The sequence below is a fragment of the Monodon monoceros genome, unplaced genomic scaffold (genome assembly GCF_005190385.1).
Source record: "Monodon monoceros isolate NGI ecotype Baffin Bay Population unplaced genomic scaffold, NGI_Narwhal_1 Super_Scaffold_12, whole genome shotgun sequence".
Classification (NCBI taxonomy): Eukaryota; Metazoa; Chordata; class Mammalia; order Artiodactyla; family Monodontidae; genus Monodon; species Monodon monoceros.
Window position 1 is genome coordinate 30,448,794 of NW_021703768.1, and position 12,784 is coordinate 30,461,577.

Sequence of the window (12,784 nt, forward strand, 5' to 3'; positions counted from 1 at the left end):
TAGGGTTGACTTTCCAGAAGAAATAACAGATGGTAGGCCTTCCTTTTAATATTCTTTACTCTTTTTTCTCTTTGTCTTAATAAAAGCTACTGGAGACTCCTTTTGGAAAAAGATGAGAAACCAAATATCCGTGAACTGTCAGGAACTCTTGTCACTCACTGACTGTAATGCTGGGCAAATTGCTCAATCCCTTGGAACTCCATGTCAACATCTGGATATACAGGGCTAGTGATAATAGCATGTTCCTCAAAGCACTGTCACAAAGATCAAATTAGATAGTGTGTGTAAAAGTGTTTCTGAAACTATAAATTCCTATAAAAATGTCGACTATCATTGTTGCTCACACTGCCAAAACCTTTCATTCCCACTAACCTACCCGATCTTTCCCAGCTACACTAAGATTCTGGTCCTGTGGAGGTTTGGCTCGTTTTGAAGAACTGGGAAAAGAGCCATTTCACAACATGAGTCATAATTAATAGCAATAACACTTGTGAAATATTCATTAAAAAGCAGACCCTCTTTAGTTTTAGTATGAAGAAAATGTGTTACATTGCTTTAAACCGCCATTATGTCCAACTCTTAGCTAACTTGGGATAAAATCGTTGGTATAATTTCTCACCACCTGCAGATCTATTGAGGGGGGTCCTGTTATTCTTCTTACCTATTATGTTGGGGTTCCCTAGGCCTCTACCCTTACTCAGACCACTTCTTAAACCCATTCAGAGGTCACAACATTAGAATGTGCTAGAGGAACACACTGGGAACAAGTGAAGTGGGTGGGTTAGGTGACCTGGAGAGGAAGCACCTCTAGTGGAGGTGGTCTCAACTCAATGCCAGCCTATCCCTTGGGGCTCAATAACATGAGGTTGTCTGTACTCTTCAATAGAATTTTTTTTTTTTTTTTTTAATGTGAGCGTGAACTACCCCCGTTTGTAAATGCTCCTCTGCCCCTTTGGGTCCTAACTAAAGTCTTGTTCTCTCAAAGGGTTTGCATCAACCTAAAACTAAAATCACTCCAGTGCTTAAATCCTGTGGCTCCCTCTTGCCTAGGAATTGAGTTCAAGGTTTTTTCATTTTCTGTTTTGGGTCCTCTGTACGTACAAGGCTGAGCCAGGAACAGGTCCTCCAAGGATTTCTGAGTCCTCGTAGGGAGACCTGGTAAATAGGCTCCAGCACAGAGTTCCCATAACTTTCTGTGGGGCCCCCCTACTGCCCACTGTGCAATAATTACAGATGTGTCTGTGGACCCCTAGAGAAAAGGGGCTGGTATTTGGAGCTCAGGACTTGCTCAAGGTTTGTTGAACGAGTGAGTAGGATAAAGGTTAATTATAGTTCACCTCTATAGTTGGGTTTTTCAGGCTTCACATAGGTTTAAGATAAACCCAAATCATTAAAAACCTAACCAGAATTCACCATCAATTTTTTGTTGTTTTGCTTTTTACATTCAAACCTAAGAAGGAAAAAATTTAAGACAAAATGAAAGACCAACTACCACAAGTACTACGTCTACTCCTGCTACCTCTAGTGCTTCCCCTGGGGTTAAATCAAGTCCCCTTCATTGTCTTAACATTCTACAATTTCCAAACTGTAGAAGGAAAATTGACATTCCTTATGGTGATTCTAAAACGTAAACTATTTGAACAAGGAAGGAAAAAATCTCCCATGAAATTACAAATAAAAGTGGAAAATATTCAATAAAGGTTAAAAGGATTTCTAATCATATTCTTCCTCAAATTCCAGAATTTCCTTATCTTGACTGCTGAAATGTGATTGTTCTGTACTATGTTACGACACTTACTTGTTAATCATGATCCCTCATACTTGAAACTAATGGAGTTCAAGGATAGGTTGGATTTGGTTGTTTCCTGTTATGGTGACATTCCCCAACCCCCCAAATGAATTTACCTACAGCATACTTTATAATAGCATGTTCAAAGAAAATTCTTGGAAAAATTTTTAAAAGGAGCAGGTTTTGCCACATCTTTTTTTTTTTTTTTAAACTCTGAAATACCAAAATTAATGTGATTTCCTAGCTCTGTGTCTCCTACCCAGAGTAGCTTTAAATGAAATACATATAGAGACATATAGAGACATGTTCATAATTTCTTGCTGTTTCACTTATTTAGTATTTCTAAGAAGGAAAAAATGTTTGAATGCTCAAGGGTCTTATTTATAAAATAGAGGAAAAGGAAGAAATATGTGTTGAGTAAATCCAAGTTGTCCTGAGGGCATTATTGCTATAGCTTTCCAAAAGAGAAAGTGGTACTTAAAAGAAGTAGTTCCCAATATGTCCCGCAGACTAAAACCTTGTAATTCAGATGAACTCTGAACTGAAACTTTTTGCATCTCATTTTCTCATTGGGTTTTTATTACAGCCAACAAAACTTTCAGTGGTGAATTATTTCCCTTCTCCGGGGTTCACCAGACTCCCATAATGTCTGTGCAAACTAAAATAATGAAGTGGTTTTTAACCAAGCTTTGGGGATTAGAAAAAAGGAAAAAGAAGGGGCACTAGGGCCTTCTCATCTCTATGCTGACCAAAGTGTGGTTTTTCTAGTGCTTTTTCTTGCCTATAAAAAAAACAGAATTAAAAACGAAAATGCCACCTGACTTGAAACTCCATTAAAAATCATATAAAGATTTCTCTTTTAAGTTCTCTTGAAATACAGGTCACTTCCACAAGAAATGTGAACAAATTAGTCGTAAACCCATGGCTCAGAGAGGACCTAGTGTAGTAAATAAATGCTTTAAAATGTAGTCATGGCATCGAGAAATGACATGTGCTCCATGTACCTAGGCCAGAAGTGCGAACATAAAAATAAGTGATTTTGTTTTAGCACAGAAGGTTGCAAAGTGTTTTGTTTAATACTCTTATATTATGTCATTCATTCATAGGAGTTGAATTTAATGTTTACTATGTATCAGGTATAAGACCCATTCTTGCCCTCAAAGAACTTACAATTTAGTTGAGAAGCCAAAATTTAACAGGATTTTTTAAAAGAAAGGAGCAGTAGGAGACAGTGGAACTATGTGTTAAACTATGTGATATGGATGCTAAGTGACCTAGGAGATAAGAGGAAGAGAAAGATTGCTGAGGGGTGGGACTGGCAGAGGTAGATATTCTCAATAATCTCTTAAAATGATGCAAGTTTAAAACTTGTTATAATTGCTGCTAATTTATAATTTTAGCATTTACATGATTCACCGTTGCTTTCCAACCAGGAGCTCTTCAAAAGAGTATATACATGCAACAGTTGAAGCTTGGCAGGAGACATACCTTTAGAATCTCCCTGGATTTGCTAATAAGGGAAAAAGACATACTTTCTTGTTGGAAAACAGACACAAGAATTAAGCAGATTTTGCAAGGAGAATATGAGATTTAATAAACAGGAATACAGAACTCTGTAATTTTTGGTATGAGTTTTGTTTCTGTTAAACATTTTTCTTCATACTAAACAAGTTCTAAGTTTTGGAGTTGAGCCAGGCTCAAAAAAAATTTTTTTTAATTTTTAAAAATCGACTTCACAATCTATTTCCTTCTTAAGAAAGGTGGACTAAAAGTGCAAGTTATATTCTCAAGGCAATGAGAATTTTCTAGTTCCTAAAAATGAGGAGGCAGGAGGGGGTGTGGGGGACATTTAGCCTCCTTTAAAATTGAGGCATCTGTCTGCACAGCAACTTATCTTTTGAAATTACCAAACTTCAAGTGTGCATTTATACTCTTGGTCTTAAAATGCTTTTTACTTGAGTAGTTTGGCAAAGATCCTGGCATCTTTGTGCTTCTTACCTTTTTGAATCTTTGCAACACAGACGGTGAGCTAAATTAGATTTGCTATTGCTATAATAGAGTTTAAACTGCTAAAACAGAGGCATGTTTCAGCTTGTGTTTTGAGTAAGTTTAGGCAAGGTTAGAGAATTATAGTATTTTTTTTCTCTATACTTGATTGCGTTCCGGGTCTTCCCAAGAAATGTCAGTTATTTCCCCAATTCTAAAAAGAGGGACTCTTTCATCATAACAGTTGTACAACCAGGCAAAAGAGCACACTCTCGTGTTTCCTTAAGGGGAGGAAACCTGCCATTATGTGAGATAATTAACTTCAGCCTCAGAAAAGTCTTCTTTGAAACGTTGTAATCAAGACTTCAAGCTTTCTGAGTGTTGTGTGCGCTTTATTCTTCAATTCTTCCTGGTCCCGGTTTTGCATTTCTAATGAAGGTGAACTGACAAAGCTGGAAAAGCGGTCTAAGGAGCAAAACAAAGCCAGCAAGCATGCTTCTGGTGCGCCAAGATTAATCAATATTCCAGAAACCTCGGCTTTCCTCCCTCCTTCCCTGTGGTGTTTTCATTTTTCCCCACTCCCCCTTTCCCGGGCACAGACTCCGCCCCTTTTCTTAAGTTGCCCCGATAGTAATTTGCAGTTTCAGAGCACATGCACGCCTTGCTCGCTGCGTTTTGTTGCTCCGCTGTACCTGCTGGGAATTCACCTTGTCATTGCCTGGGGTATCTTCCACCCGTTACAAAATCAGAAAAGGTAAGTCTGACGTCCTGTATTCCTGCTGGGCTACATTTCTCGTTCCATTTCTCTGCCAGTGTATTTTGTTTCCCGAGCAGAGGAGTAGCGAGAGTAAAAGCTAGCCATTTTGGTAGATAAAGTCCATGTTAGTAATTTAATGCATTGAGCGTGTGGTGTCTATTTACGCCGTGTCCTCTCTTAATCTGGAGTTGAGTCATTCAGGGTGGATGGGGGGCAGATTGTGGTTCGAGCTCTAGAAAAGAATCAAGGCTGAGCTGGTCTGTTTTAAAGTGACTGGTAAAGGGAATCAGAGATTAGTAGGAGAGAAAAAAATTTGGTCTCTCGTGTCTCCTCTTCTTCACTTCTCCCTAAACTTTTAATCTGCTGTGAAGTCTTGAGCGAGTTGTACGTCTTATTATCACTGACCCCAGCCTGCAATTTTATTTAAAAGTCAAAACTGTTAAGACTAGTCTTTTTTTCCGCACCTGGATTTGCCAAAAGCTTCCGAGGAGTCTCTTGCTTTCTAGCTACCTCCTACACGGACGCACACACTGGCTTTTCGCATTGCCAGATACACACGTCCACAGGCACGACTTGATTTTTTACTTGGATTTATCATGGGAAAGGTTACGGATTAGAAATCTTGTAAAACAGCAGGAGGAATCCCTTGATCTTTCAAAACAGCTGATTTCCACCAAGGAGAGATTTACTTAGATATATTTGAATAACCTAGGAGCACTTTAAAGAAACTAGAAACCACACGCTGTAACGTTTGGAATGAAAATTGAATTAATCTCCTCATCTATTCTAGAAATCCTAAATTTTAAAATACTGAGAAGTGGGTGATAGCTTCCTCAGAAGACGCCAGCATGTTTGCCACAAAGACAAATGCTACTTTGTACTTCTACCTGGGACCAAAATGAAGATGAATTATGATTTCAGATAATTTATAAACGTGCCCAGTGCACTTAGCTTATTTTATGAAAAAAAAAAAAAAGTTACCACGTGAAAGGGTCAAATGTATTTCCCAGGGCCTGTGGGTACTTGTGTTCTTTTCATAAGCATATTTACTAGTTGATATTATCGTGATTTTTTTCTTAATGCAGAAAGTAGTTACTTTATTATATATAACAGCAACCTCTGACTGTGAAATCTCAGTATCTTAATTCATTTCATTGACCTGGTTATGCCTTTGCCATGTATACAACATGAGCCATTAAGTATAATTACTGAGCATTTCCTGTGCGTTTAATTCAATTGGACATTTATTGAGGGCGAACATTGTGCAAAGTACTTGGCTAGGTTCTGGGGGATCGGGTGGGGGTAACGGTGCTCAGTCACACCCAGCTCTGATGAGCCCTTTTATAGCTTCACTGGAGAGGGAAGGACAAATGTTTAAAAATGTAACACAAGTACCTGCTCATATATTCTGGATTTATGCACATGTCTCACACGTGGTCCAGTAAAATATGCACATTCTAGCCTTGAGATCTGGCATTGCCACTCTCCAGCCCTTGATTCCTACTGAGATTATGCAGTTTGCCAACAGCTTCCCCTGGTGTCGGGCAGCCCTGATTTCTCACCCCTGGAGGCTGTAATTCTTGTCTCTTTCTCTCTCGTCTAGTTGTGTTCTTGAACACCAAAGAGGACTGGCTTTCTGGGGCTGATTCCGTGACATTGAAGTTCAAAGAAGAGACACTCTGCAGAAGTAAAATATGACTAAAAGCAATGGAGAAGAGGCCAGGATGGGAGGCAGGATGGAGAGATTCCAGCAAGGGGTCCGTAAACGCACACTCTTGGCCAAGAAGAAAGTGCAAAACATCACAAAAGAAGATGTTAAAAGTTACCTGTTTCGGAATGCTTTTGTGCTGCTTACTGTCACTGCAGTCATTGTGGGTAAGTCATTTGATAACAAGCGGAAAAAAAAAAAAGCACAACTAGATCTTGTTTCTCGGGGGCATCTGACTGCCTGGGAATATTATCAGATGAACTGATTGTAGGTATTCAAAAGGATAGCCCAGGCTTTCCTCTGAATTTGAAGATTCTTTTTCTCCTTTAAATGACAGTCTGTTGGCACATTTGGAGCAACATGTGGTAAAACATGTGGGAATCTGAAAGAATCTCATTAGGCATTATGCAAATCACTTGATTGTGTGAAGAAGGGAAATAAATCAAATGTTTCTCCATCTCATGTAAGGATAAAAGAGGATAATTTAATCTTAAGACCTGAGCAGTTAAGTAACAATAGAAACAAGCAAGTGCTCTAGATTTGTCCAAAATGTGATCATTATGCAATGTCACTTTCACTTAAAACTAATGTACACTATTGGTATACCCAGAATGAGACACAGGTCCCTAATAGTAATTATATTCTAACTGGTGCTGACTTGCAGCTGAATATCAACACAGACATAGAGACCGAATCTTTTCTGTTTGTACACTGTCTCGTCCAGTGACTGGGAAAGGTAAATTAGGGGAAATGTAAACACAGATCCCTCATTCATTGCCTCTAAGTGTCTGCCATAAATAGCTAAACCTTTTTTGAAACATTTCAGTCTCTTACTAATTTAGCATTGTTGACAGCAGTCTGTACAAATAAAACATTATTGTTTTGTTTGATTTATTGGTATCTGAAATTATAGTTCATTATAATTAGCAATTATATCTGCTAGTTGTAGGTAGCATTAATCTTCCTTTAAAATATAGCTGAAAAACCTACTTACTCAGAATTTTTGAACCAATATAGAAATCCTTAGGCTGGTAAACAGATAAGCCAATGTCATGTTGTAAAAAATGCTATAACTTAAATTTCTACTAATCTGCCACCAAAAAAAGGCTTTAATCTCTACCTTGGAGTTTGCCAAGATCACCATCAAATATAAGAGGTAATGACAATAAAAACTTAGAAAATTCTGTAGCATGTAAATATAATTATAACTTTATCTCCAAAAATAGGATTCTTAGATTGCAGGCAAATAGGAATATAGCAGAAGAGTAGTTTGTCACAAGACTTTAGATATATTCCATTTCAACATCTTTGGCTCCTTTCAGTAATTGTTGGTGATTAATGACTCTTCAATTAATTCCAGAGATGTTCAAAAAGAAAGTTTCCTGATTGACTCAGAGAAGTAATGGCTTCCTTTAGGTCTCCGGGTTTGAATATCTTCCCGGAAGAAGTATTTCAGTGCTGTATCATTGTCTTGGAAGTTGATGTAAAATACAGTATTCTCATCTCGGTTTTTTTCTTTGAATTACAGTCGTTGTCAAGCCAAGTAATAGCTGTGTAATAATAATTGTGAGCGATTATACAGCACTATTCCAGCTACTTCCTAGGTGTTTTGCTTATATTAGCTCACTTAATCCTTAAACAAGCTTATGAAGGCAGTGGGTAGGTATGATTACTCTGATCCTCATTTCATAGTTAAGGAGACTAAGCACGGAAAGATCAAGCAACTTGCCCAAAGTCACGCAGCTAGTAAATGCTAGAGGTGAAAGTCAAACTCAGGCTGTCTAGTGCCAGAGGCCATTCTCTTAACCACTCTGCCATCCCAGCTCAGTGCTCTCCTGACTAGCTGACATCTTGTGAGAGTTGCCAGGAAGAAAAATGCTGCCATGTCTTGGTACAGGCCAATTACCAAGCAATGCTACATGCATTCACATAGCTTTGTCATTTTGCTACACGATTTACTCAGTTAAACTCAGCAGAAAACGTATAATTCTCCTACAAATGATTAAGCTGCATTCCTCTTTCATTTAACAAATACCCATTTATTTTGCAACCCTATACGTATAACAATAGAGCTCAGTGATACTGGAGTATGTTTGGAAAAGATGCAGAAACATTGATTCAAAATGGTGTTCTAAACACAAGAGTTCCATTTCTGGGACAGAAATGTTTCAGGTGAAGAACACAGAAATGGAAAGTGATAAAACCTGAACATGGAAATCAGATCAATGGGGAACGAAGTTCTTAAGTGATTACAAAGAAATAACATCTCTGATAGAAGGAAGATAGTGGCAGGATTTAAGAGTCCATTTTCTCTTTGAGTTCTGGGATCATTTCCTAGCCCAAAGAGGACTTTCCCTAAGATTTGTGAGAATTGTGATGAGTTGGCTGAGCTGGGGTAGATAACTTGGCAGGATGCCCTCAGGGTTGGCTTTACTAATGGAAACTGAGGAGGTAGAAGTAACAAGAAGAAGGCACTAACAAAGAAACGAATAAAGAGGTCTCATTGACAGTCAGACCACTGAGTCTACACCAAAGACTTGGAATCGCAACTTAGTAGCAAACAGATTTAGGAGAGAAGGAAGAAGCCTTCAGCTATCTCTTGGTGCCTCTTCCACTGAGGGCCCAGTGAAAACAAAGGCTCATTTAGCTTGCCACTGGGTACCATGTCTACATCAACCCTAAAAGAAATAATAGGAAAAGGACATGTCTGGGACATCAACTCTCAAATTTATTTGCTGCAGCACAAGGAAAGACTGTAAAGATGCTAGGAAGGAAGAAGAAAAGAGTTATTTTCTCCAAAGATGAAATGACAAGAAAGAACTATAGCTATTACTTGGTTTTCTTTTTTAATTTTAATTTTTATTTATTTATTTTAAAATTTATTTATTTATTTAGGCTGCATCGGGTTTTAGTTGTGGCATGCATGATCTTCGTTGTGGTGCATGGGCTTCTTTTTAGTTGTGGCATGTGGGCTCTAGAGTACGCAGGCTTAGTTGCCCTGTGGCCTGTGGGATCTTAGTTCCTCGACCAGGGATCAAACCCATGTCCCCTGCACTGAAAGGTGAAATCTTAACCACTGGACTGCCAAGGAAGTCCCAATTACTTTGTTTTCAAATTCTTAGGTTTTGATCACTTTTACTAAAAAAGACTGGGAAAATCTACGTAGTGGGGTGAATTTTTTGTTCAGTCTGTGTTCTTTCATCTTTTTGAAATAAAATAAATGTGCATTTAGTGTGTGGAAATAGAAGCTAGAAATACAGAGGAGGAGTAGAGACATGTTGAATGCATATATTCAAAAAAAGTAGGGAATTGTAGATATTTCACTACCAATTCCTCTACAAACACAGGCATAGAACCACATGTGCAATGTGATGTCATTTCTATGCAATGACATTTCTAATGTCATTTCTAAGCCATGTCAAAGTCTGAAAGTGCCAGGCTGCAAAGCCCATGTAACGGGAGCGGGCTAGCAACTTGAAAGAAGGCAGTGGCAAGTGCTAAGTCCCTTTAAGATAGTTCATCATTAAAGCATTTGATGAAGTGTCTTCCAGGGCTATAGCAGGCAGCTGTCTGACAAAAACACACTGAGAAGAGTGGTCACTGTCTTTCTTCCTCCAGGAAGCACTTTCTACTTCCTACTGTGGTCAGTTGTGTCAGAGGGACCTCAGACATCTCCCTGAAAGAAAGAAAAATCCTTTGTCATGTTCAAGTCACAGAATGTCACTCATCTATTATCTGCTAAATAAATACATTTTTTTTTTTAAAGATTCAATGCTATTCAGCAGCTTAACAAATATTGGATGTTGTGTATCTGGCTCTATGCTATACAATGTGGCATCTCTGCCCTCAGGTGGTTTAGTAGGAGAGATGGATGAAAAATGAGATGACAAAGGAATATATGGGGTTCAGAGGTAGTAGTAGAGAAATTCGTAATATTTTTTGAAATTAGATCACATTGTATATACAGTTCTATATCGTATATGGTGTCTTTCTGTGTTGGTACTTTAGACGTTCTACTTTGTTATTAACAACCACATGTGGAACCATAGATGTGCCACGTGGTAACATTTTTAAAGTGTGGCTTTTGATGAAGGATAGATCTGAATTCATATGCCGGCCGTACTTAATCACCGTGTGATCCTAAAGAAGGTGTTTACCTGTTCTGAAGTCTCAGTTTCCTCATCTATCGTTACATGTATAATATATATTGTGGACACTTATGTGGTGCCAAGCAGTGTTGTAAGTGTTGTCAGTATGTTAGCTTTATTTAGTCCTCACAACAAGCCAGGGAGGGAGGTATTTTTATTCTCATTTTATAGATGAGGAAACCGAAGCTCAGATACTTATCCCACAGTTGATGCATTTTGACCGGGATTTAAATCCACCATTTTGGCTCCAAGTTCATACTCTTACCCACCACAGTGTTCTGGATGCTTAGTCCCTCCTCTCAGGAAATGTCTATTCTTGTTTTATTACACCAATTAGCTAAGGATGTGCACTGACCCATCAACAGGAGGGGTGGAAAGGAGAGACTGAATTGAGAATTCAGAACAAGGGTCACTCCTGAGTCCTGGTGGCTGATTGCATGTGAGTTGACAGAGAAGGTGGATTGCAGGTCGATGGTCTGATTTCTGGCTTGGGTGACCGAGTGGCGTTGGTACCATCAGTCATGGTGGAACACAGGAAGAAGACGGGGGAAGTAATAATGTCAGTTTTGGATGTGTTGAGTTTGAGATGCGGGCTGCCTCTGCAGTGGAGATACAGTGCAAGAGGCTCAGCATAAATAAAGATTTGGAAGGTAGCCTTACCATCTCCAGACTGAACGAAGACAGGTTCTGTCTTTGAAGGTAAACGAATAACGATCAATGCATCGGGTTATCCTACTGCATAAGCTACTCTGTAAGCGAGTCTATTCTGAGAGCAGTATTAACTCTAGGGCCCTTCTTTATAACTAGAAGCAATAATCTCCCAGAAATGCTGTAGTGGTATCCTGAGCCTTGGACATGTCATACAACATCCAGCCGAGTCAGTTAGTTCAGCCAAACAGGTTCATTAATGCAGTGAGCTCTCAGCTGCTGTCTGGACCCAGCTAGCCAACTGCTTGAGTTAGTGGCCCCCATGCTGACACCTTTCAGCTTACTAAGAGAAGGGCATCTCCACCCAGGCTGAACAACAAGAATCCAAAGAATGGTGAACAGATTTCTGGGTTCAGATTTCCAGTTTCTTCAACACTTCCTGGAAAAGAGAAGGAGCTTCCAGAAGCTCGGGGCAGCCCCTCCCCTGGTGTTACCAGAGCCCAGCTAGTCACTGTCACTCACAGAGACTCCCTGGGCAGAGGGCTGGGCTGGAGGGTGAGCTAGGAAGCAGTGGATCCATAATGCCCTGCTCTGGAGAAGTGACATAGGGATAGAAAAATTGTTGGGGACAGCAATAGCAAATAGCCGACTTGCATTAGATCCCAGCCCTCCCTCCCACCGTCTCCAAAAGCATTCCAGAGAGCTGCCTCCTGTCCTGGGGATAGAGTCCAGGACTGAATAGGGGAGTAGATCAGAGCCATGGATTCTGGAGTCAGAAGCTTAGGTTGATGTCCCATTTCTGGAACTGATCCTCTGTTTCTTCATGTGTAAAATGGAATAATTATAACACCTCTCTGCCAAGATTCTATCCCAGTTCTGCCACTTACGACCATGTAACCTTAAATAATGTCCTTAAATGCTTGGCAGGCAAAGTGTCCGAAGAAACCGTCAACCCTTCGTCTTTGGCTTCCATCTGTGCTAGGGCGTCAAGTGAAAATACACGCGGGTTTGAGGATGCTGCTCGGCCAGAGGACTGAGAGCCAAGGGTGAGGGAGGACCGGGTGTGGGAAGGGGAGAAGACGGTCAGCTGCTTTAGGTCTGGAAGTGTCTTCTGTTTCCTTGGCTAGAGGAGGGAGCCAAGAGAGTCGTAGGAAGAGACTTAATAGTTGTAAACGGCTTTGAGAGGCAGAGATGAAAGCCTCAGTGTAAGTGACACCGTCATTATCTGTCCCTTACCTACCTGGCCTCTTGAGCCAAGCAGAAAGTAATCCCCAGGCAGCTGTTATCACAACACAGACTGCTCAATGGAGGGAGTGATGTCTCAGGAAAATGGGAAGTTGCTGAGAAAATGGTTTCAATAAATGTAACATACTCAATAGTGCATTTTTGTTCGTACCACTCAGGACCCATCAGAGTTCACCACCTCCCTGGTTTCTCCTTTTCTCCAGCATTTTGGTGTCTACTGTTCATTAATTGTCGCCCCCATCAGAGTGGAGCCAAGCAAGATGAGGGGTTCTGGAAACTTGGAGAAAATGTTGCTGGTTTCTAACAGAGTTGGTAAAGGTTATTTTGAAGTAGGGGGTAGAAGGCTTAATGTTGTTCTAAGATTGTCTCTGGATTTTATTTTGCTCTATTTTCTTCCTGTTAATTCAGATAATGAGAAAACTGAGCAGGCAATTTCAAATTTGTTTCTTTTTCAAGTAGGTAATCAAATAAGTATGTGAAAAAAAAAAAATAAGTATGTGTGT

General features: G+C 39.7%; 1 protein-coding gene across 1 annotated transcript in view; it reads left to right on the plus strand.

Moving 5' to 3' along the window:
- Positions 1-6,148: 6,148 nt before the first annotated feature.
- Positions 6,149-12,784, plus strand: part of SLC1A3 (solute carrier family 1 member 3) — a 72,279-nt gene continuing 65,643 nt past the window's right edge. Inside the window, exon 1 of the mRNA XM_029218735.1 lies at positions 6,149-6,407. Coding sequence (XP_029074568.1) covers positions 6,227-6,407 — 181 coding nt within the window. The 5' untranslated portion in view covers positions 6,149-6,226. The remainder of the gene's footprint in view (positions 6,408-12,784) is intronic.